At 41.4% G+C, this 25378-nt stretch overlaps 2 protein-coding genes across 3 annotated transcripts in view; one reads left to right on the forward strand and one right to left on the reverse strand.

Moving 5' to 3' along the window:
* The first annotated feature begins 3258 nt into the window (after positions 1-3258).
* Positions 3259-6842, forward strand: LOC118798916 (growth hormone secretagogue receptor type 1). The gene is made up of 2 exons (XM_036558539.1): positions 3259-4039; positions 6485-6842. Exons 1-2 carry the CDS (start codon positions 3259-3261, stop codon positions 6790-6792), a joined length of 1089 nt encoding a protein of 362 aa, XP_036414432.1. The 3' UTR covers positions 6793-6842.
* Positions 6843-13385: 6543 nt separating this feature from the next.
* The window catches only part of fndc3bb (fibronectin type III domain containing 3Bb), a 110344-nt gene continuing 98351 nt past the window's right edge, over positions 13386-25378 (reverse strand). For both annotated transcript variants that reach the window (XM_036557976.1, XM_036557977.1), the window contains one exon: positions 13386-13836. In XM_036557976.1, the coding sequence (XP_036413869.1) occupies positions 13537-13836 (300 nt within the window). In that variant the 3' untranslated portion in view covers positions 13386-13536. The remainder of the gene's footprint in view (positions 13837-25378) is intronic.

Consider the following 25378-nt stretch of genomic DNA (forward strand, 5'->3'; position numbering starts at 1 on the left):
AACTTTCCCATTCCACCTTAAATAGTTCAGCAGTTCTGATGCCTGAAGCACCAGAATGTAACTGCTGCACTATTTAAGGTGGAACAGGAAAATCTGAACAAGAAGCTGGCGAATATCTGACTTCTGCTTCATATCACCAAAGCATTAGCGGTGGGTGATAATAAATAATTGTCCCCCCTCTTTGAAGTCATATGATGCCCTAAATGTAACTAAAGCCCAGCAGTGAGGAGCTGAACTTTACCCTCCTCTGCTGTCACTGAAGACGGGCAGGGTCGCCTACAGAGCAGCGCTAGTAGCTGTTAATGAAGTGATGTCTCTTTTACCAGCATACACCAGCATGGCTGGTCACCAGCAAAAACAGCATATGTTGTGTTTTGGAGGCTGGTATGCTGGTCAGAAACAATTGAAGTTAATATGCTGATCATCAGAAACAAACAACATACTGCTGCTGTCCAAACAACAACACAAAAAAGACAAAAAAGAAGTATCTCCATTTTTTTCTGCATCATTTGAATGCAGCAGTTGTGCTTTAGATTGTGTATTTTTTTAAAAAACGGAGCAACAGAAATCTAAAATCACTCAGTATAAAATCTCTGTACATTAACTTACATTCAAAGGTAAGAACGTTTTTTTCCTCCTGTTAAGTTAGCATTTTGAAGAAACGTTTTTCTTTGGATAGTGCTGATATGCTGTGGATGCTGGTATGGTTGTCAACCAACATGACCATGCTGAGTGACCAGCTAAACCAGCGTATGTTGTGTTTTGGTTGCTGGTATGCTGGTCAGTAGCAATGGAAATTATTCTTTGCTTCCAAAGCCAGAAAACCCAGCATATCGCTACTGTCAAAAAAACATGTATCTGCATTTTTTAAATTTTTACAGTATTTGAAAGCGGCAGCTGTCCTTCACACTATGTGAAAATTTCATGATGGATGGACCAATAGAAATGCTCTCAAATCACTCAGAATAAAATCTCTTTACCTTAACTTACACTCAAATTTAAGTACGTTTTCTTCTGTAAAGTTAGTATTTTGGAGACACACCTTTGTCTTTGGACAGCAGTGATATGCTGTGTTGTGGATGCTGGTGTGCTGGTCAGCAGCAACAGAAATTAATATGCTGATCATCAGAAAAAACAACACTATCACTGCTATCTAAAAAAAAATATACCCAGAGATATCATTTGAATGCCACATTTGTGCTTTAGATCGTGTGAAAATTTTATTATGAATGGAGCAACAGAACTGTTCTAAAATCACTCAGTATAAAACCTCTGTACATTAACTTACATTCAAAGTTAAGTATGTTTTTCGCCTTCTGCTGTAAAGTTCTTTGGAGATGCATGTTTGTCTTTGGACAGCAATGGTATGCTGTGTTGTGGATGCTAGTGTGCTGGTCAACCAGCATGACCATACCAGGTGACCAGCTAAACCACCACCAGACCAGCATAAACCATCATGGACCAGTCTGGAATGCATGTTGCTCTGTGCTGTTTATTCAGCAGGGATGTGCACAGCAGAGGTACATAACGATGGTTCTTCAGGTGTTCTTTAGTAAAGAAAATGGTTCTATATAAAACTATAACAACGCAAAGAACTCTTTGCATGTTTAAAGGGTTCTTTGCAATGTGAAAGGGTTCTTCAGATTGATGGAGAACGTGCTGTAGATGGTTCTATATAGAACCTTATTGAAAATGATTCTATATAGCACCAAAAGGGCAAGCTTGACATCGTAACAATGGAAGAACCTTTTTCATGATGAGCTCCATCACTCCAGAGAACGCAGTTCCACTGCCCCACAGCCCAGCGCTGGGGGGCTTTATACCCCTCCAGCCGACACTTGGCATTGAGCATGGTGGCCTCAGGCTCATGTGTGGCTACTCCAGAGTGTCCCGTTCTGTTGAGAGAATAGAAACTGTGTTAGCACAATCAAACGTGTAAACATTTATGAAGAAATACACTTAAAAATGATGGTTCTTCAAGGGTTCTTTAGTAAAGAAAATGGTTCTAGATAGAACCATGAACACTCAAAGAACCCTTTGCCTGATTAAAGGGTCCCTGCATTGTGAAAAGGTTCTTCAGATTGATAGAGAATGTGCAGTAGATGGTTCTATATGGAACCTTTTTGAAAAGGGTTCTATATAACACCAAAAGGGCAAGCTTGACATCGTAACAATAGAAGAACCTTTTTAGTGTTATATAGAAACCATCTACAGCACATTCTCCATCAATCTGAAGAACCCTTTCACGATGCAAAGAACACTTGAGCTCCATCACTCCACAGAATGCATTTCCACTGGGGGGCTTTATTCCCCTCCAGCCAACACTTGGCACTGAACATGGTGACCTCAGGCTCATGTGCGGCTACTCCAGAGTGTCCCTGTTCTATTAAAAGATACAAAATGTTCTAGATAGAACCATGAACACTCAAAGAACCCTTTACCAGATTCAAGAGTCCTTCCATCATGAAAAGGTTCTTCAGATTGATGGAGAATGTGCTGTAGATGTTTCTGTATAGACTCTTTTTGAAAAGGGTTCCATTTGGTACCAAAAAGGGTTCTTCTACTGTAACAAGCTTGGCATTGTAACAACAGAAGAACCCATTTTGGGTGTTATATAGAACCTTTTCAAAAAAGTGCTCCATCAATCTAAAGAACTCTCTAATCATGCAAAGGGTTCTTTGAGTGTTCATGGTTCTATACAGAACCATTTTCTTCACTAAAGAACCCTTGAAGAAACCATTATGTTAAACTGTCTACAAAAGGACCAGAGTTGGGGATCCTGATCTTTACAGCATCATCAGCTCCACCTCTGCCAGAGTAAACACATACCTGCTTAGGCTGATCAGAATCAAGCAGTCTAAACTTAAACCAGTGGCTGAGAGCAGAGAGGCTGGAGAGGGAGCAGTGCGGGCTGTCGCCTTCACGCAGCCTTGCAGGCAGCCCGTGTGCGCATGTGTTGGAGCGCAGAGCAGCTCAGCGCGCATCGCCACACAGTAACCAGAGGACTCACTCGCACCTCTGTGTGAACGGACTGATGACCAGCCGCAGCGTTCGGCTCCTCGGGTCTCCTAGACGATCTATGAGGGATTTTTAGGCGCGTTTTCTGAGGAGCGCATAATGTGAGCGCACCAAAAAGCCTCTCTGTGCGTTTTTACGCGCCAAGCTAGATTATCAGAGGAGCGTTTAGACCTAGTCCAGGAGGATGTGATCTGGCTCTGAAGGTGGACCGTTCTCGTTGAAAACCAAAAGCCTCTCAGTATGAGCAACTGGACGAACGTGTCCGCGTGTCCGGTCAGCATCAGCTCGTGCGTCGCGGAGAGCGCGGATAACGACGAAGCGGACTATCCGGTCCACCTCTTCCCCGTGCCCGTGCTCACGGGCATAACGGCCACGTGCTCGCTCCTGTTCCTCGTCGGAATCGCCGGCAACCTGCTGACCATCCTGGTGGTCACCAAGTACAAGGACATGCGGACCACCACCAACCTGTACCTGTGCAGCATGGCTCTGTCCGACCTGCTCATCTTCCTGTGCATGCCGCTGGACCTGTACCGCGTGTGGCGCTACCGGCCGTGGAACCTGGGCGACGAGCTGTGCAAGCTGTTCCAGTTCGTGAGCGAGAGCTGCACCTACTCGGCCATCCTGAGCATCACGGCGCTCAGCGTGGAGAGGTACTTCGCCATCTGCTTCCCGCTGCGGGCCAAAGTGCTGGTGACCCGAGGCAGGGTCAAGGGCGTCATCGTGCTGCTGTGGACCGTGGCGCTCTGCAGCGCCGGACCCATCTTCGCGCTCGTGGGCGTCGAACACGAGAAGGGCACGGAGCCGTGGGAGACCAACGAGTGCAAGGCCACCGAGCGAGCCATCCAGTCCGGCCTGCTGACCCTCATGGTGTGGGTCTCGAGCGTCTTCTTCTTTCTGCCCGTGCTGTGCCTGACCGTCCTGTACAGCCTCATAGGCAGGACGCTGTGGAAGAGGAAGGAGAACCCGGTGGGGCCCGTGTCCAGCCGGGACAAGAGTAATAAACAAACTGTTAAGATGTTAGGTAAGATCTATCTATCCATCTATCTATCTATCTATCTATCTATCTATCTATCTATCTATCTATCTGCTTATCTATCTACTTATCTATCTATCTATCTATCTATCTATCTATCTATCTATCTATCTATCTATCTATCTATCCATCTATCTATCTATCTATCTATCTATCTATCTGCTTATCTATCTACTTATCTATCTATCTATCTATCTATCTATCTATCTATCTATCTATCTGCTTATCTATCTACTTATCTATCTATCTATCTGCTTATCTATCTGCTTATCTATCTATCTATCTATCTATCTATCTATCTGCTTATCTATCTATCTATCTATCTATCTATCTATCTATCTATCTGCTTATCTATCTATCTATCTATCTATCTATCTGCTTATCTATCTATCTATCTATCTATCTATCTATCTATCTATCTATCTATCTATCTGTCTATCTATCTATCTATCTATCTATCTATCTATCTATCTATCTGCTTATCTATCTATCTATCTATCTATCTATCTATCTATCTGCTTATCTATCTATCTATCTATCTATCTATCTATCTGTCTATCTATCTGCTTATCTATCTATCTATCTATCTATCTATCTATCTATCTATCTATCTATCTATCTATCTATCTATCTATCTATCTACTCCAGTGTTGCATTAAGATGAATGTTAGTGAACTAAAGCCTGACTGATGGGTTTAAGACACCCCGTCTTAAAATCATGAGTTCTAAATAGAACCATTTCATGCTTAAAAGGTTCTCTGCATGGTGAAATTGTTCTTCAGATTGATGGAGAATGTGTTGTATGTGGTTCTACATAGCACGAAAAAGAACCCCTTTTGGTGTTATACAGAACCAGTAAGCATGAAACACTTCTATTTGGAGCTCGTGGTTCTAAATAGGACCATTGTCTTTTCTACAGAACTCTTGGAGAACCATCTTTAAGTGTGTATGTCTGTTTATTGGATCTATCTACACTACATGGCCAAAAGTTTGCAGACACCTGCTGATCCAGTGTTTCTTCTGAAATGAAGGGTATTAATAGTGAGTTTGTCCCCCTTTGCTGCAGTAACAGCCTCTACTCTTCTGGGAAGGCTTTACACTAGACTTTGGAACATTGCTGTGAGAATCTGATTGAGGATTAGTGAGGTCAGGTACTGATGTTGGATAATCAGCTCATCCCAAAGGTGTTGAAAGGAGCTCCATCACTCCAGAGAATGCAGTTCCACTGCTCCACCGCCCAGTGCTGGGGGGCTTTATACCCCTCCAGCTGACACTTGGCACTGAGCATGGTGAGCATTGGTTCTATTTGGCACCAAAAAGGGTTCTTCTATTGTTACAAGCTTGACATGATAACAATAAAAGAACCCTTTTTGTTTTTTTTTTCAAAAAAGGTTCGGTATAGAACCATCTACAGCACATTCTCCATTAACCTGAGGAACGCTTTCATGATGCAAAGAACCCTTTAATCATGCAAAGATGGTTCTTCAAGGGTTCTTTAGTGAAGGTAGTGGTTCTATTTAGAACCATGAGTTCTGTATAGAACCATTTCATACTTAAATGGTTCTCTGTGTGATGAAATGGTTCTAAAATATTGATGGAGAATGTGTTATATGTGGTTCTACATAGCACCAAAAAGGGTTCTGCTATTGTTATGGTGTCAAACTTGTAACAATAGCAGAACCCTTTTTGGTGCAATAGAGAACCATTAACCATAAACCATAACTATATACTATAACTATAAATAGAGCTTGTTGTTCTAAATAGAACCACTGCCTTTACTAAGGAACTCTTTGAGATCTCAGTCAAGCTGAAGAACCATTTCATGATGCAAAGATGGTTCTTCAAGGGTTTTTTAGTAAGAAGAAGAACCCTTTCACAATGCAAAGAACCCTTCAATCATGCAAAGGGTTGTTTAAGTGTTCATGGCTCTATATAGAACCTTTTTGAAAAGTGTTCTCTATAGCACCAAAAAGGGTTCTTCTGTTGTAACAAACCTGACATCATAACAACAGAATAACCCTTTTGGTGCTATATAAAATCCTTTTTAAAAAGGTTCTATATAGAACCATCTACAGCACATTCTCAATCAATCTGAAGAACGCTTTCACGATGCAAAGAACCCTTCATGCAAAGGGTTCTTTGAGTGTTCATGGATCTATATAGAACCTTTCTGAAAAGGGTTCTATATAGCACGAAAAAGGGTTCTTCTATTGTTACAAGCTAGACATCATAACAATAGAAGAACCCTTTTTGGTGATATATTGAACCCTTTTCCCAAACGTTCTGTATAACGTTCTATATGAGCATTCATGGTTCTATATAGAACCATTTTCGTTACTATAGAACCCTTGAAGAACCATCATTTTTAAGTGTGTAGTGCTGTCCTGCTTAGCACTGTTGTGTACTTAGAGTTCTTCTCTCTCTGCTTCCCAGCTGTGGTGGTTCTGGCGTTCGTGCTCTGCTGGCTGCCGTTCCACGTGGGCCGCTATCTGTTCTCCAAGTCATCTGAAGTGAACTCGCCTCTCATCACCCAAATCAGCGAGTACTGCAACCTGATCTCCTTCGTTCTCTTCTATTTCAGCGCCGCAATAAACCCGATCCTTTACAACATAATGTCAAAGAAGTACAGGGTGGCGGCCTGCAGGCTGTTCGGAGTGAGACGCGCTCCTGAGCGCTCAACCTCAACTGCTGTTAACGCTGAGAGCTTCGCAGTGTGGTACGACTCCAGCGGCAGCACATGACCGAGGACAGAGTCGGCCTCGTACAGAGGATACAGAAGTCCTTAAGTGACCTGGCCCGCTGCTCATTTTAAAAAGGGTTTCAAGGGATGGGACGTCAAACAGTGAAGGCGCTCCTGCCCCGCCCTGCCTGGAACAATTGCTGAGGACAAAGTGGACTAATTTCGACACTGGACGCAACAATAAATGACCTGATGGCACAAAGAGGGACCACTGCTTTCTACTAATCACTTAAAGGAATAGTTCTGTGACACAGTGTTGCCCCCTTTACCCTGTATGTACTCCATCATCCAAGACGTGTTTGGTAAAGTTTGCTTCTTTAGTTTTATAAAGCTAAAGTAACTAAAAAGTAATGAAAGCTAATACCTAATCACCACACCCTTGCCTTGAACCACAAAACAGTGGTTTAGACAGTTTATACCAGGGGTCGGCAACCCAAATGTTAAGAAGAGCCATTTTGTTCTTTCAACAAAAGTCAAAACACCGCTTTTCTCGCATCTCCAGCAGGAAACTTTTCCACAAAAGTACAATAGTTTCTTGTAAAATGTCTCTCAATGTTCGACTTTTTACGAGGCTGAAGTCGCTTCTTATTCACCGGCTTCTTGTTCTGATTTTCCCGTTCCACCTTAAATGGTACCTGAGGCACAAGAATATAACTGCTGCACCATTTAAGGTGGAATGGGAAAATTCCAACAAGAAACTGACTTGAGCTTCATGACTCTTTAGTGTTTGTCAGTTTCTCGTTGCAGATTAAACGTATCAGGAAACCAGCTGGAGTGATTATAAATGCAAATAATTTCCATTTGTCTCCAAATTATCGATGTTCATCTTAAATCTTTCTCTTTGCAGTTTCGTTAGCTACTAGCTCGACGAGATGTGCTGTGCTGAACGACCAGCAGAGCTTTATTTTACTGCAAAAGCGGATTACTTTATTTTTACCTACAAATCTAATTCTACAGTGAAAGAGCTGCACGTTGCTGACCCCTGGTCTATACAAATGGACAAAAGACCACTGCATAGCTAAAATCAGTAAGTGCACCAATAGATCATTCCTTGGAATCATTCATTGGATATTGACAGTGTTACAAGCCATCTGTGCAGAATATAGTTGTCATTATTACTTATTAAGTAATATGAGAGGCAGGTGCAGCTGGTAATTATATGTAATTAGATCATTTTCTAAAAAAAGATTGGACAGATCTTTAGATTTTGGCCGATATTTAATGATGGAAGAACACGCCGGATTACTGCAGTAAAATGTCCACACTTTATTCCTTTTACTGCGTTTGTAACCCTACAGTAAATCTGAAATTCTGCCCTAATGCTAATCGATTTAGACATAGATTTGATTTCTACGTTTTTTAAATGTTTACGTATCGGCATTGGCAGATGTGCACTTGAAAAATATCGGATATCGGCATCGGTCCACAATTTTCATTTCGGTGCATCCCCAACAGTAATTCAGGGAAATGCAAGAATTGCAAAATTTTCACCGTCAGTCGTTTTACATTTCGTTGATTTTCTATATGAAAGTAAGTAAACACATCCTCTACACTTAAATATGTCAACAGTATATTTTTTCTGCTAATTTTAGTGCATAGTTTCTATTTTCTTTACTTAGTTTGAGTTAAAGAAACCAACAAAAGACAAGAATATAAAATGCGCTGTTATTATTGCAGAGGCTGCGTTCTGTTTTATTCTCCATGTTAAGCTCAGTAGTTGTGTATTAAACAGTAATGGTGTATTAAAATGTGCAGGAGTGTGTTCTCTGTGGAGGATGTGTTCACTTATTTTCAGTTTATGTTACTTGACCAGGGGTGCACAAACTTTTGCACATGATCGTATAGGGAGGGTAAGGCTCTCTAACACTCGGGTACTGTAACTGAATCTGAATCATGATGATATTATTTATCACAGTAATTCAGCAGATGATAATCGTTGGTCTAAATCGACAGTATCGTCCGAACCTAGCGGCCACCTTAAAGAGTGTCCAGACTTTTGTCTACTTTATAGATGTAGACGCGTTGATTGATGACATTTTGTCCATTTTATAGATAACAGTGCACTGATTGACTACATTTGGGGAAAGGACAAAACTGCAGGCTTGACTTTTCACTGAACTATTCTTTTAACCATCAAAACGCTGATTTTTAAGGCAGTTATTTTTTTATTTACAGCCAGCTGGGAATGGACCGCAGTCCGGCTAGTGCAAGCTTGCCATGGCTTGTTATGTGAAGCTGCTAACTGGCTGGCGGTTACAAACGGGAGGTGTGAAGAAGCTTCATGGCTAAAGAAGCTGGCATGTGGGGATCTGTGGGAGGGTCCTCAGTGGGCCGCTATGACACGCACATTCACACTGTACAGCATCAAGAGACAACAGAGAAAAGAGCAACTACACAGAGTTTTGATCGAATCTACGCAAGCAGAGTGCATTTTGGATCATAATGTGCAAATGTGAATAGTAAACTACATTGCATTATACATTGTTTACCTTGAGATGTCAAAGCTGATCTGAATGTATTATAGCAGAACTGATGCAAGTGTTTTTACATACTGTATTTTTGCCACATCGTTCTTGCAGAAATATGCATCCTACACAAAAATGCCTTAAACAGTCTGAAATACTGGATGACAAAGTTCGCACTGTAGACGTACGCGCTGTACATTGTACCCCGAGCCGGGGGAGAATACAATGGTGCCAGCTGATCAAAGTCCTTAACCTTATGAACCTGTATATGTTAAATATATAACATTCTCGTGATGTCGTTCGTACATTTGTGGCAAATATGTTGTTGTTCAAGATGTTTGTGTTTAAATTCAGCATTCAGTCTCTACAGAACTGCACTGGCGGCTTTAAAGATTGTGATCTGCTGTGAACATATGACGTGATTTATGTTTTAAGTGTCTTCATAAGGGGCCAATAAAAGCAGCATGAGTTTCCTGTAGCTGTTGAGTAGCACTTCGGTTAATGTGTGCATTCACAACTTGTCATGGTCGTATTAAAACACTGTATCTCCAAATTGGAACCTTTATAGAAGGACTTTCATGTAGTGTTTCTCAGTCATCGGGATGCACCAGACAGTAACGGGGGGAGGGGGGCAATCTGGACTCAATTTTACAGCCATATGCAAAAGTTCTGTTGATTTTCTAAGTGAAAATAAGTAAGAACTGTGCAGGGGTTACGGCACATTTTATATCTGATGTTTTATTTTTTCCAATATGTTAAACACAGCAACAAATAATAAATAAACATAATAAAAATTGTGCACTGAAACCTCTGTAGAGGATGTGTTCGCTTCTTTTCATACTGAAAATCAACAAAACTTGTGACTTTGAGTCACTTACCTAAATCAGTGTGATCCATCATGTTAGAGAGATCGGATCTGAGCAAAAAATCAGATTGAGCAACGAGGCTTGTAATGTGACCGTAGCCAGATCTGAGTCACATTAGTCTGGTAATGTGGACGTAGCCTAAATGTCATGTGCACGAGGATTAATCAGAGTATCTAAACCTGGATTAACAGGAAGTTGCTAACCACTTCCTGTTAATTAACTGCATCTGTGTTTGTGAGGTTTAGTAAAGCTGAAGCTGTCAAAAGTTGAATCTGCTTCGTTGGACAGATCCCAGATCAAACGGCCTAATGTGAACACCACAAACCATGACTGTAAGCTTTTTCTCCTCATCTTTTCTTTCCTGGCTCCACATGTGCATGTTCTTTTTTGAGACACAGTTGCTTTTTTCACCTCACTCAAGCATATTAAGTGACCCTTATTAATCCCACAATGGGGAAATTTCACCTCTGCATTTTAACCCATCTGTGTAGTGAAACACCACATACAGACTAGTGAAAGCACACACACTAGGGGGCAGTGAGCAGCCCTATCCACGGTGCCCAGGGAGCAGTTGGGGGTTAGGTGCCTTGCTCAAGGGCACTTCAGTCACATACTATTGGCTCAGGGGATCGAACTGGCTACCTTACACTCACAAGGCTGGTTCCCTAACCTCCAGTCCATGACTGCCCCCATCTTAACATCTTAGACAGCACAATGGCATAATAATGTCTCGGAAGTTGTTAGAGGGCCCCCTGCTGGCTGCAGAGCCCTATGCAGCTGCTTATGTCACTTTAATAGAGTTGGTGCTGCACAAAAAGCTGTGCTGATTGACGCAGGGTCGACTTCAAGAGGGTCCAGTTTTTTCTTCAGGTCTAAAATATTCTTTGTTGTGTTTATAAGATTTATTTAAGCCGTTCATGTATAATTTGTTTTGGAGCCGTGGCTTTTTGGGTGAATTCCATCATGAGGCAGCATCACACCAGCATTCACTTTCACTGGTATACCTTTCCGCCTCCATTAGACGGCTCCACAGCGTTACTCTAAACTGGTCAGTTGGGATCAGGAATAGAGCAAAACAGTGGAACGGTCAGGGGGCCAACGACTGCACTGGGAAACGCTGCTTTAATGTATATTCATGTACGAAGAATGCATTTCGAGTACTTTTAGATCATTTCCATTGGTCCGTTCATTGTGAAATGTAATGCTAATGGTGTAAAAAAAAGAACAAGCTTTTGATATGACAGCAACAGAAGGTAAACTATTTCATACGTCTCTGAATCTGCTACTATAATTCTGCTATATCTGTTAAAATGAATGGATAAAGTTCGATGAGCAGAACCGGCACTGAAAAACAATCACAAACACTGTAAGTCATATCAGAAAATTTTAAACATTTATTGCGTATAAATATATTACATATATGCTACAGATACATAATCATCTTAAATACAAAGGGTAGTACTTCAAATCTATACATTAAACTGATATGGTAGGTTTTTTTTTAATATAATGCCTATGATTATAATTTACAACAATAAATGTGACGTGATAATGTTGAAAATGGCAGTGTGGAATGATTCTCATCATGTGTGAACATGAGCAGGTGCGTTTATCTACAGGTGTCTGAGGACACCCTAATGGCAGGTAAGGCTTTAAGTCATGATGTCAGAAGATCCTTAACGTTGCAACCTGATAACTCGCACATTTATTTAAAAACGTGCAATTAAAAAAAATAACACGTGGGACCGCAGGTCGGGGGGGACTGATATTAAAGTGTTCAAGTGTTTCCACTTCAAGTTTTAACGTCTAGTATCAAGTTATGTCACATCTCTCTTCAGAAATTACACTGGAATGTTGGAAGTCCTTATATACGACAAGCGAGGACTGCACTGATGTAAAAAAACGAAAAACAAAAAAAATAGAAATAATATATCCCATACGAGGACAAACCTTGGTGTTAACGTGCTGATTGAAGGAGAAAGAGAGATAAGCTATTGGATCGTAGCGTTCCTTGAATTAAATCGGACATACATGAGTAAAAACGACATACACACAATAAAAAATATATCTGAAACGAAACAGGTTAATATTAAAGATTACTGTTCTATATTTGGAAACATAATTCATCATAACCAAAAGACATGCTACATGAGAAAATATTGAATATGACAGTTCGTTTGATTCTTAAAGAAATAAATAAATGAAAGATTGCACTGTGATTTGCATTATAAAGTACTGTATGCAATATATAGTATAAATAAACCTAACAAAACTGTTATACCTTGCTTGCTCACTAACTTTGGTTAAGGTATGATTGAGCTAGTAAACATTTTTTTTCATGTACTGCATAATGTAGTTTCAGCTAGAGAGGTTAGAGGGTAAATGGAATAGTGGGTGTAGCGAGTCTGAAATGATTTATGGAAAAAAAAGCTTACGACGAAACGTGTTGAAATCAGAGGGCAGAGGCGCACACCGGCATTCTGAGCAGTTTATCTGGTCCCCCCAGTCCCTGAGGTACGTACATTCCAGACTTCACTTTACTGTAAGTTGCCAGTGGGCGAGGAGGCTGCTGGACAAGTTCTTTGGCCGAACAAATGCTGCTTTTTTTGCTTTTCAAGGACCCCAACGGCGCGTTCCCTTTTTACTTCAAATGGATTGGGACGAGAGCGAGAGCGTAAAGACGACAAAAACGAGAGAGCTCTGGATGCATGAAGGCGTACAAATGTGATGTGAAAGGTGAGGCCGATCGAGTATCGATAGCTATGATTAGTCGAAACGGACATTAATTTATGGGCACAATAAATACAATGGCCTAAAAAACTCGAACATGAGATGAAACTCACTCTTTTGTACCTGTATTTAATACACTTCTATTTTCTCTCTTTACATTGAATATCAATAGCTCTAGTTACGAAAGGCTACTTGCTGCATTACTAGTGTAGTATTAACTACTACTGCCGCTGCTGCTTTAGTGTTGACGACCCGAAGCTGACCGCTAAAGCAATCGGCAACAGCCGCCGGGTCTTAACAGAAGACAGAAAATGACACATCTCATCAAAGCTGATGTGTTAAAGCTGTATCACATAATAGACACTTTGTAAAAATACAAAAATATTATGAAACCTGTTCGGGGGCCTCTTACGTAGAAAAAAAAGGACCTAAAAACATATAAAAAATACTTTCATTTACCACTTTCATTGTAGTTGTAGTTTAAAAATCTGTGCAACAAAGACACCAAGTTTAAACATGTATATAGAGAGATACAGATGAGAAAAAGCAGACCAACCAAAATGGGGGGTGGGGTGGGGGGTCCTGTCTGATTTCTCAAAGCAGACAAACCAAAAAAAAAGAAAAGACGTCCCTCAAGTTTCCGTTTTTGTTGCGATTTGCTCGGCGCGTCCCCGTCCGGCGTCTTCATATGAGAAGCTGGAGCAGGTAAGCGATGAAGATGGAGAGCGAGGCCACCCCGAGGACGATGAGGCTGGCGAACTGTTCGTCCGTGAGCGCCTTGGGCGTGGACGTGCTGACGGAGCCCGGCTCCACGGCCACGGCGGTGTTGGAGCGGCGGGGGGAGAAGTGTGTGGAGGGGCTGAAGGACCCGCACAGCTCCTGCGAGGTGTCCGAGCAGCGCCTGCACACGAAGACTCGCAGGCGGTAGTCCGTGTTCCACTGCAGGCCGAACAGCTGGAAGGCGGTGTCCTCTCCCTTATACACCTGAGGAGCCAATCAGAGAGGGAGAGGAAAACATCAGCCCAGGCTGTGCTCGCATTACCTGACTGAAGTGGTGCTGCTGTAATAAGTAGATTTTAGCAGTTCAACACATTTATTTATCATGGGTTCAATCAGGAGATCTTTCTAAATACATGATGCGTGAAGGGAAGGGAATGTAAGGTGATAGAAGGGGATGTAAGAGATGGGAATATAAGCAAAGGAAATGTAAAGGGAAGGGAATATAAGGGAATGTAAGGGAAGGGAATGTAAAGGAAGGAAAGGGAATGTAAGGGAAGGGAAAGGAAAGGAAAGGAATGGAAGGGAAGGGAAGGGAATGTAAGGGAAGGAAAGGGAATGTAAGGGAAGGAAAGGGAATGTAAGGGAAGGGAAGGGAAAGGAAAGGAATGGAAGGGAATGTAAGGGAAGGAAAGGGAATGGAAGGGAAGGGAAGGGAAAGGAAAGGAATGGAAGGGAAGGGAATGTAAAGGAAGGAAAGGGAATGTAAGGGAAGGGAAAGAAAAGGAATGGAAGGGAAAGAAATGTAAAGGAAGGAAAGGGAATGTAAGGGAAGGGAAAGGAAAGGAATGGAAGGGAAGGAAAGATACAAAATACATCAGATACATGATAAAGATTAATAAAAGATCAGAAATGAGAAGCTGTGATCAGCAATTTAAAGTGACCACATCGATGATCTTGAATGACAGTGTGTCACTTAATGTGACACAGACCTCATTTTTCAGAGATGTGCGAGTGCAAAAATCAGATCTGTGCCACTTCTTATATCAGATACATATCTAATTTGGGGTCCTGCCACTGCAAAAAGAGTGGTCAAATCAAAACGGTCACTAGTTTGTTCATGTATTGTTTATGATGCATGAGTTGCTGACTGGGATATGCTGCCTTTACAGAATGTTAAGAAAACACCTTTCAACCTAAAGAGAAATTATAGATTTTTTACAAATATCCAATTCTGCAGTGTGTTCTAATGAGGACGTCATGTTTTAAGATTGCAAGCTTCACTAAAAGATTTCACCAAATTGAATCAGGTGTGCTTGAAGTCAGTATGAACTGGAAATCATCTGATTTTCCTTTGTTGATGTATTTCCAAGTGAAAATGGTATCAGGGAGGGTCTCTAAACTAGCTGAGTGTTTGATAGGTGGGGGGTGGAGGGGGTGTACTGGCCCTCCGGTCACACATAAATATCAACATTGACAAAACCAGACAGTGCAACAATGTCTCGCCTCAAGTTATATCAATAATGTCAAGATGCTCAGTGACAGGAACTAGGAAAGACAAACAGAGGCAGAAATCTTTACATCCTAATGAAAAAAAATAACACTACAAACTTTAGCAGCATTCTGTAAAGTCTACACTCATAGCAATTGATGCAAAAGTAGCTCTGGGAGCACAGATACATCATGAACATGGGAAGTTTCACCACTGTTTTCTCCATTTGTGGATAACGGCTCTCACTGTGGTTCGCTGGAGTTCCACAGCCTCAGCAGTGGCTTTGCAGTGTTTTCCAGACGGTAGATTTCAATGACTGTTTCGCATCTGTATTTCATCTCTTTAGATAATGGCCTCATGTGCTGCTTTTTGAGTCCTTCTATCCTGCTTCACATTGCCAGACAGTTTCTATTTAGGTGACGTTTCGATTCAGCAGGTGTGGCGGTGATCATGTCTGGGTGTGGCCAGTGAAACAACCTAATAGTCACCTGAATTTGGTAAACTAGTTCGTTTCATAGCTCGGGGGGCAATTACTTTTTCACACAGGGCCAGGTAGGGCTGAACAGTACTCTCAATAAATGTTCAATAAATTCAATAAAAGCAGCATTTTGTGTTTACTGAGGAGTTTGATGATCTGTAACATTCAAGTGTGACAAATATGCAAAAATAGAAACTGGGAAGGGGGTGAATACTTTTTCACAGCACTGTATGTGCTATGATTTAGACAGCCTCCAGTCTAGACTGTGGAACAAGCATCCCGACTGGCTCACAGATATTAATAAGACTGATTACTTGAGAACTGGTACTGAACGGCGTTTGGTTTTGATGATATGTAATTGTCCAGTACTCTGAATACTGAAGTAACTACATCTAAAAGTACTGAATTCCAATACGACACAAATCACAGCGTCTAACAGCTTCTACACACAAGCCTGACCGCGAGATGTTTACACCGTTTGTTAAATGTGAAAACATCACAGCCACCTTCGATGAATCACCGTGTGGAGGGGGCAGGAATGCGTTTGAGAACATCTGTGCAGCAAAACATCGGTTTGTTGACACTGGGGAATCTAATCTAATCTAATGGGATGGAACTGATATCAGAGGGTTAGAGTTATTCGCTCTATTTTCCGGTGTTCCAGAATCCAAGCCAAGCGGCATAAATTGCACCAAACTATCAGGGATTCTATTTTGCTGATCGCGGAACTCAATCACCAGAATACAGCGTCCCTCAATAGACCCGAACAAGGCCAGAACATCGTCTATTGTTCGCTGCTGACCTGGATACCTTACGAAAGGACATCAGATGAACAGATATTGAATGGACTGTCTCTGCAATATACTCAACAGGAAACACCACAGCCGAACAGGGCCCTTTCATCTGAGGGCGAGTCTAATACTCGGGTAATTGAAATCTCCTATGCTGCGTTTCATCCTCAAGACCCACCTCTGCTTTATCAGTCTCGCAGTTAAGCTTTTAATCCTACCATGGATGTTTATCAGTGGAATTATCTGAGACTTTTCTTTAAAAGTTCTTATTTATTCTGAAGTCACAAGATTCAGATTTATCAAAAACTTTAACAAAATGCTGTCCCACGTTTTTATGTCACTACCGAAACACTAAGGGTTTGAGTCTATAGGCGGGGCCTTATTTAAGCCACACCCCTGCATTTTAGAGCAGGAAGTTAGACTGCATCCCTGTCCCTCATGGCCTCATGGTGAGCAGTTAGATCCCATTGTTTTGAAGTAAATGTGTACCAATGTCTAAAAATCAGGGTGGAACATTAAGAAATGTCACTACCGAAACACACATTTAATATAATTAAGTTAAATAATAAAATATGATGATTTTGTGTACAGCTGTTCAAAGCTGTGTTTGCTCATCATGTACTGGGCAGTGTTTTGAGCTCTGCCCAAAATGAGCTAAATTGTCACTACCGAAACAGTCACTACTGAAACATTTGGCCAAGTTTTGGTAGTGTTATGAATGTTTTAGTAGTGATCAAATGGCATGTTCAATCATTTATTTCAATAAAATGACGGATTTTGGTTAAACTTAATCAAATTTGATAAAATTATCCACATGTGATAAATGTTTTTATAATTCTGGCCACAAATTCTTAATTTTGGCCACAAGATTCATTGGCTTGGTGGCCAGTGCAAATTTACCTGTCCACCCCTGTTGTAAGGGTTAAAACAAAAGGCACAACCCTGTTCATACTGCCTTCACACTATTTTGCATTATTAAAGCAAAATAAATGAGCCAGGTTGAAGATCATTATCTGGATGAGACACGACACTAAGATGGAGCGGCAGCACCTTTTCATGTGACATGCAGCTGTGTGTGTGTGTGTGTGTGTGTGTGTGTGTGTGTGTGTGTGTGTGTGTGTGTATGTTGTGTGCGCGGATGTCAGGGAGGTCATTATTTAGCGAGAGAGCTTTTCTGTGTTTGTGTGAGCGCGTGCAGAAAAAGAGGACTAATTTGTGAGATTTTTCAGCTGCAACAGCCCACTCAGGTCCCATGAGCCCAGGCTGACATTCTGCCTTGGCATCATTCAGAAAGAGCAATTTACCACCACATTCAGCTCGACTTCACATATCAAAACAACCATTCACACCCCACACGCATCCCCCCTGTGTTTCTGTCAAATGTGTTACTTTCAGTTTTGTGTTTATTAAAAACACTATTCATGTAGCACGTCCCATTCCATTTACCTATCAGAGGTTGGGATTTTGACCGAAGACTTAACAAAAGATTGAAAATTTGAGTTAGAGGTAGTTTGCAACAATTGCAGCACCTTTACGGAAGTTGTGAGAAGTTCCTGAATTCAACAGAATTCCTTTAGATTTCTCAAGAGCAAGTGATCTTTATACGTCATAAAAAACGGATGTGTTTGACGTTTTTATGTCTTTACTAAACACCTAGTTTAAACAATCAATGCAGTAAAAAGTATATAAGCCCTTATATTCAGGAACTAGTGGAACCTCTTTTATTGTTAAACATCCTAACAAGATGTCTAGACTGCTGATCAGTGTTGTTGGGCAGTTAAAAGACATTTTTTAACTATTATTTCTACACAAAATTTGATATCTATTTTCTGTAAGGCTGCGTCCCAATTGTGTACTACACACTAATACTGTACAGTATATACTGTGTACTAATCTTAATAGTATGAGCTCAACAGGTTAGTACACAAAATATTAACATACTACACCATTCTTACTAACAGGAAGTGAGGAACCGTTGCTATGACAACGCACATCATAGCGAGCTAGACTCTGAAGGCTGGCTAACAAATTAACACGTTCACAAACAAATGTATTAGAGAAACGCTAACAAATGAAAACATTAGTAAGTATAACTTTTTTTTTTTTTACAGAATATTTTACAAATTCGGGATGAATTCACATTTATACACCATTTCTGGTCCCGGTACCACCGCAGCTGCTCTCGCGCCGCCGTCTACCACTTTTTCAGAATTTTGCAGACGCGAGAAGCTCCTCTCTTTCCGATTACTATACTCAAAAAATCGACTGGCTCTAAGTATGCATTGTGGATTTTTGAGTACACTCAACTTTGACACTTGTGACTATACTACATACTACATACTCAAACACTAGTTAGTATTAGTATTAAGTGCGCACTTGGGACGCAGCGCGAGTCTTCCTTAAATGGCAGCCTTAGACAACATCAAAGCCCAATTCAATGGGTCAGAATTAAGGTGTGACCGATATCAAATGAACAAGAATATCTGCCATTATTTTTTTTTCTTTTGGTATCAGCAAAAATGTCAAGTACTCATTTTTTTGTCAACACTTTTGGTTACTTGCCCTGTTTAGTATTTTGTTTGGTATATGAACCACGCTGGTGTAGACTGTAGATACAATGTGTGCAGAAAAAGGAATTAATTAACCAGGAAAACACAGCAGTGGAGCGTGAAGCTAAAAATGCTCTCCACATAGAAAAACTTTCTCACTGACAATTCAGCCTCTAATAGAACCCATTCCTGTTCTACTAATTACTCCTATTCTAACTTTAGCTATGCTGAAAATAATGCAGTGCATTTAATAAGTTCTTTACAGGCTGGTACAGAACTTGATGGGCGAAAGTAACTATTTGTTCAATTTGACCAAATGTATGAGTGTTTCAGGTCACATGCAGAGTAAGAGAATATTTCACCATCACAGTCTGTTAATGGACACTGAACAGAGGCTCTATCAGACCATTTATAGGTGCTTTTACCGTGGAGAAACCAGCTAAATTCAAAGATACCCCCACCCATTCCCACTGGTGGGCCTTCCATTCCACTCTCACCTGCAACTTTTTCATTTTCACACATCGAAAAACACTGGTCACGTTTTCAATGTTCAAAATGAGCCCACAATGCATTGCACTGGGCTTCACTCATTAACAACTGACCATTTCAGATGTTTCTAAAAGAAGGTGGGAGTTTTGGGGCATGTGGAGTGGAGCATCCAGCATCCAGGACCCTTAAAGGAAAACTCCTGAACTTTTTCAACCTCCACCTGAAACATGTGCAGCGTATGGCTGATCACCATGAACAATGATTTTAATACATTTTGCTGTACTTAGAAAAATAAAGGAAACCTGCTGATGAAGTCGCTGTTTCTGATTTCGTTTTATGCGAATCGTATAAGAGTCGTTCTCCATTTGGAGGGGAAACTGTGTCACAATGGTTGCAGGGCTAAAAAAGTGGCTTAAAATATTAGGCACAGCTCCAAAAGTCAGTATGTACATTTACACAGTTGGGCTAAGATTAAATAACACTTTTCCTTTATGATTCTCTGATTTTTCTTTGTTTATCCTGTTTCATAGTCGCTCTGCATCTGTAAAACAGCTCGTCACACAACCGACTTTCAACATTTGAGAAACCATTTTTAATACAAAACAATATTTTAAGAGGTTTAACTTAGGAATTTTTGACGTTATACTATGTTTTATGTATTTTATTTAAAAATTCATTTGTCACAGAGATTTTGGTCGCTGGTGTTTTCAGGACTCTTATATGACATTTTAACACAGTATTTTCGGCTCTATTAACTTGTTTCTTTGGGTCAAGGCTCATCGGAGAAGGCGAGTCCACACTTGCTCACTATATTTCATTAATTTATTCATAATGTTGTTCATCAGGCAGCACATAACGTCTATGTGACACCAGTGTTCTGTGCTTTTAATGGCTGGGTTATTAAGATTTTATCAAAACAATGCTGTATATCATTTTATTACTGATTTTAAATAGCTGCACAGGGTTACCTGATCAGCCAACGAGTCAGCCAATTTACAGAATCCTCAGTTTTAACCAGAATGTCACTGGAGTCACAGTCACTGGTGTTACACCACATTCATAGAACACCAGTGACTGTAAAATATGTTTGAATTAAGCTCTCCTTTATGCATATTTGATAATAGGAGATGTTAATGGACATATTAAGATTATTTAGTTTTGGGATGAGTTTTTAAAAAATGTATCCACCTGAATTCCCACTTCAAATAGGGAACGACCCAAAAGTATAAGTATAACTGGGTCTTTCAGACGGTTTCCCAGAGGGATGAATTTGTGGGAATGTTACCAGTGTACACTCTTAAAAAGATGGTTCTAGGGTCCCGAGTGGCGCAACCGTCTAAGCGTTGGCCCTATCATCAGGAGATCGCGAGTTCAATCCCTGGTGATGCTACAGCCGTCCGTAGCCGGGAGTCCAAGAGAGCACAATTGGCCTCGCTCTCTCTGCCCTTCTCCCCCCATCACTCACTAAGCGCGATGCTAGTCAGTTAGCTGACGTAACAGATCTGGCGGTTGGCGCTTTCCTCCGAGCGCGTTCAGCTGTCCAAAGACGTTGCGTGAGTGGCAGCTCGAAAAGAAGCGGTGGCTGGTTTCACAGGTCTCGGAGGAAGCCTGTGTTAGCTTTCACCCTCCTAGCGTTGATAGCATCGTGTGTGACTGGGGGAGTCCTAACTAGCGGGAGGAATTGGAGACGACTAAATTGGGGAGAAAATCGGGTAAAAATTGAAAAAAAAAAAAAAGATGGTTCTTCAAGGGTTTAGAGAAGAAAATGGTTCTATACAGAACCATGAAGACTCAAAGGTTTTCTGTACCAGAGATGCCACTGCTACTGGAATGCTCCTTTAATATAAGCACAGAGCATCGAATAGGCTATACAATAAAACAGGCATTATAGGATGGCATATCGATTTCACGAGTCAATTAATGGATCAAAATTTCACAGCAAAACAGCCAGACTCCAGAAACCTGACTATGACTTGTTGAGTATTTGATTGTTCTTACTATTACAGCTGTGGAGCTAACAGTTACAGAAAAGCCCATAAGCTGTAATCACACTGCACCAATTCTGCAGGGTCTCCTGATTGACAGGTTAGTGGCAATAAATGCACACATGAAAGACCACATCACTAATAAAATTCCACTTCTGTCTCACCACAGAATGAAGGCGCAAAGAAAGCCATCTGAATCGCTGTGTTTTACTCAGCTAAGGCAAATATTACTTCTATTTCTGTGAGCTTTCAGTACAGTTTGCAGTCTACTCAAATCTCTCTCAAAACAAAGGGGAGCACACACACAGCCCCACGGCTATGCACACAATCATATACCTTCTCCCTTATCCCTGTGGAGCAAAAAATACAATCATATTAAACCCCTCAAGGCTGCAGCTTTGGAGCTTTCAATACAGTATGGCTAATCTAATTCAATATTGATTCTTGCTATAAACTGCTTGTGTATGATGACGTATGTAAATTGCTGCTCTTTTCAATTTTCCTTCTAATCGAATTCAGTCTGAACCTTTTCTGAGGTGTTTGCTCCCATATGAGAAAGAAAAAAGATCTTCCTGTGAAGCAGAAAAGCAAAGCAAGATTGTATACAGTCTGCACAACAAACCTATGGGCAACACTTTATTTGGAGTGGTCCTTTGTAGATGATTAATAAACTCTTAACAGATTATCAGTAACATAACAACATATCAGTGAAGTATCAGTAGTGCAGCATCTGAATACACTGAAGTAAATATCTGTTGATGTTCTGTTGATACATTACTTACATTAAGTAGATGTGTTGTTAATGTGTTACTTCCATTACAAAAAACCTAGTCTTACCCAACCTTTACCCAAAGCCTAATCCTAACCCTAATCCTAACCCTAACCTTTACCCAAAGCCTAATCCTAACCCTACCCTTAAACTCAACCCAAAACCTAATCCTAGCCCTAATCCTAACCCTAACCCTAACCTCAACCCAAAACCTAATCCTAGCCCTAACCCTGGGCCTAATGCTAACCCTAACCTCAACCCAAAACCTAATCCTAGCCCTAATCCTAACCCCAACCTCAACCCAAAACCTAATCCTAGCCCTAACCCTAACCTCAACCCAAAACCTAATCCTAGCCCTAATCCTAACCATAACCTCAACCCAAAACCTAATCCTAGCCCTAACCCTGGGCCTAATCCTAACCCTAACCTCAACCCAAAACCTAATCCTAGCCCTAAGCCTAACCCTAACCTCAACCCAAAACCTAATCCTAGCCCTAATCCTAACTTCAACCCAAAACCTAATCCTAGCCCTAACCCTAACTTCAACCCAAAACCTAATCCTAGCCCTAACCCTGGGCCTAATCCTAACCCTAACCTCAACCCAAAACCTAATCCTAGCCCTAACCCTAACTTCAACCCAAAACCTAATCCTAGCCTTAATCCTAGCCCTAAGCCTAACCCTAACCTCAACCCAAAACCTAATCCTAGCCCTAATCCTAACCATAACCTCAACCCAAAACCTAATCCTAGCCCTAACCCTGGGCCTAATCCTAACCCTAACCTCAACCCAAAACCTAATCCTAGCCCTAACCCTAACTTCAACCCAAAACCTAATCCTAGCCCTAACCCTGGGGCTAATCCTAACCCTAACGTCAACCCAAAACCTAATCCTAGCCCTAACCCTGGGGCTAATCCTAACCCTAACTTCAACCCAAAACCTAATCCTAGCCCTAACCCTAACTTCAACCCAAAACCTAATCCTAGCCTTAATCCTGGCCCTAATCCTAACCCTAACTGTAACCTGAACCCAAAACCTAATCCTAGCCTTAGTCCTGGCCCTAATCCTAACCCTAACTGTAACCTGAACCCAAAACCTAATCCTAGCCTTAATCCTGGCCCTAATCCTAATCCTAACCATAACCTCAACCCAAAACCTAATCCTAGCCCTAACCCTGGGCCTAATCCTAACCCTAACTTCAACCCAAAACCTAATCCTAGCCTTAATCCTGGCCCTAATCCTAACCCTAACCGTAACCTCAACCCAAAACCTAATCCTAGCCTTAATCCTGGCCCTAATCCTAACCCTAACCTCAACCCAAAACCTAATCCTAGCCCTAACCCTAACCTCAACCCAAAACCTAATCCTAGCCCTAATCCTAACCATAACCTCAACCCAAAACCTAATCCTAGCCCTAACCCTGGGCCTAATCCTAACCCTAACCTCAACCCAAAACCTAATCCTAGCCCTAAGCCTAACCCTAACCTCAACCCAAAACCTAATCCTAGCCCTAATCCTAACTTCAACCCAAAACCTAATCCTAGCCCTAACCCTAACTTCAACCCAAAACCTAATCCTAGCCCTAACCCTGGGCCTAATCCTAACCCTAACTTCAACCCAAAACCTAATCCTAGCCTTAATCCTAGCCCTAAGCCTAACCATAACCTCAACCCAAAACCTAATCCTAGCCCTAATCCTAACCATAACCTCAACCCAAAACCTAATCCTAGCCTTAACCCTGGGCCTAATCCTAACCCTAACCTCAACCCAAAACCTAATCCTAGCCCTAACCCTAACTTCAACCCAAAACCTAATCCTAGCCTTAATCCTAGCCCTAAACCTAACCCTAACCTCAACCCAAAACCTAATCCTAACCCTAATCCTAACCATAACCTCAACCCAAAACCTAATCCTAGCCCTAACCCTGGGCCTAATCCTAACCCTAACCTCAACCCAAAACCTAATCCTAGCCCTAACCCTAACTTCAACCCAAAACCTAATCCTAGCCCTAACCCTGGGGCTAATCCTAACCCTAACTTCAACCCAAAACCTAATCCTAGCCCTAACCCTGGGCCTAATCCTAACTTCAACCCAAAACCTAATCCTAGCCCTAACCCTAACTTCAACCCAAAACCTAATCCTAGCCTTAATCCTAGCCCTAATCCTAACCCTAACTGTAACCTGAACCCAAAACCTAATCCTAGCCTTAATCCTGGCCCTAATCCTAATCCTAACCATAACCTCAACCCAAAACCTAATCCTAGCCCTAACCCTGGGCCTAATCCTAACCCTAACTTCAACCCAAAACCTAATCCTAGCCTTAATCCTGGCCCTAATCCTAACCCTAACCGTAACCTCAACCCAAAACCTAATCCTAGCCTTAATCCTGGCCCTAATCCTAACCCTAACCTCAACCCAAAACCTAATCCTAGCCTTAATCCTGGGCCTAATCCTAACCGTAACCTCAACCCAAAACCTAATCCTAGCCTTAATCCTGGCCCTAATCCTAACCCTAACCGTAACCTCAACCCAAAACCTAATCCTAACCCTCATATGTTTGACATGTTACTGAGAGTCAAAATAAAGTGTCACCAACTTTTGTACCGTTTTACTTCATTTATATTGGCGTTTAACTTTGTTTTCTCTTAGACGAGAGGCGTCTATTTCTACGCTGTGGGCCATTCGCGATGTCTGCTGCAGGGATGTGTGTGGCTAAACGTGAGCGAGTCGCCAAGGCCGAGAAGGCAGTGATAGCACAGCTGTATCACTATGCTAACTACAACATCTCTCTCTGCCAAATAATGTCACATCGCCCACTGAGGAGAAAGTACCTTTTACAGAAGACAACAAACCCTCATGAGAATCCAACAGACTTGTTAGCTCTGTTAGCTCATTAGCTCATCTGAAGAGGCAGCGTTCGTTACTCATTCAACATGAAAACCTACTGAAGTCAGTCATCTGTTCTTAAATAATAAAGCATGTTCCTCTGCATGCTGCTATTATTAGTCTACACCAGTGTTATCAGCTAAAAAGGTAAGCCTACACACTTAATGATGGCTCTTCAAGGGTTCCAAATAGAACCATGGACATTCAAAGAACCTATTGCATGATTCAAGGCTTGTTTCTCACATTGATGGAGAGTGTGCTGTAGATGGTTCTATATAGAACCCTTCTGAAAAGGGTTCTATATAGGACCAAAAAGGCTTCTTCTATTGTAACAAGCCTGACATCAAAACAACAGAAAAAAATTAAACAGAA

The sequence above is a fragment of the Colossoma macropomum genome, unplaced genomic scaffold (genome assembly GCF_904425465.1).
Source record: "Colossoma macropomum unplaced genomic scaffold, Colossoma_macropomum, whole genome shotgun sequence".
Classification (NCBI taxonomy): Eukaryota; Metazoa; Chordata; class Actinopteri; order Characiformes; family Serrasalmidae; genus Colossoma; species Colossoma macropomum.

Bases quoted from the DNA above. Each gene is read 5' to 3' on its own strand.
- LOC118798916 (XM_036558539.1), top strand. From the start codon at position 3,259: ATGAGCAACTGGACGAACGTGTCCGCGTGTCCGGTCAGCATCAGCTCG. The intron at 4,040-6,484 runs GTAAGATCTATC...TCTGCTTCCCAG, and splicing joins ACAAACTGTTAAGATGTTAG to CTGTGGTGGTTCTGGCGTTC.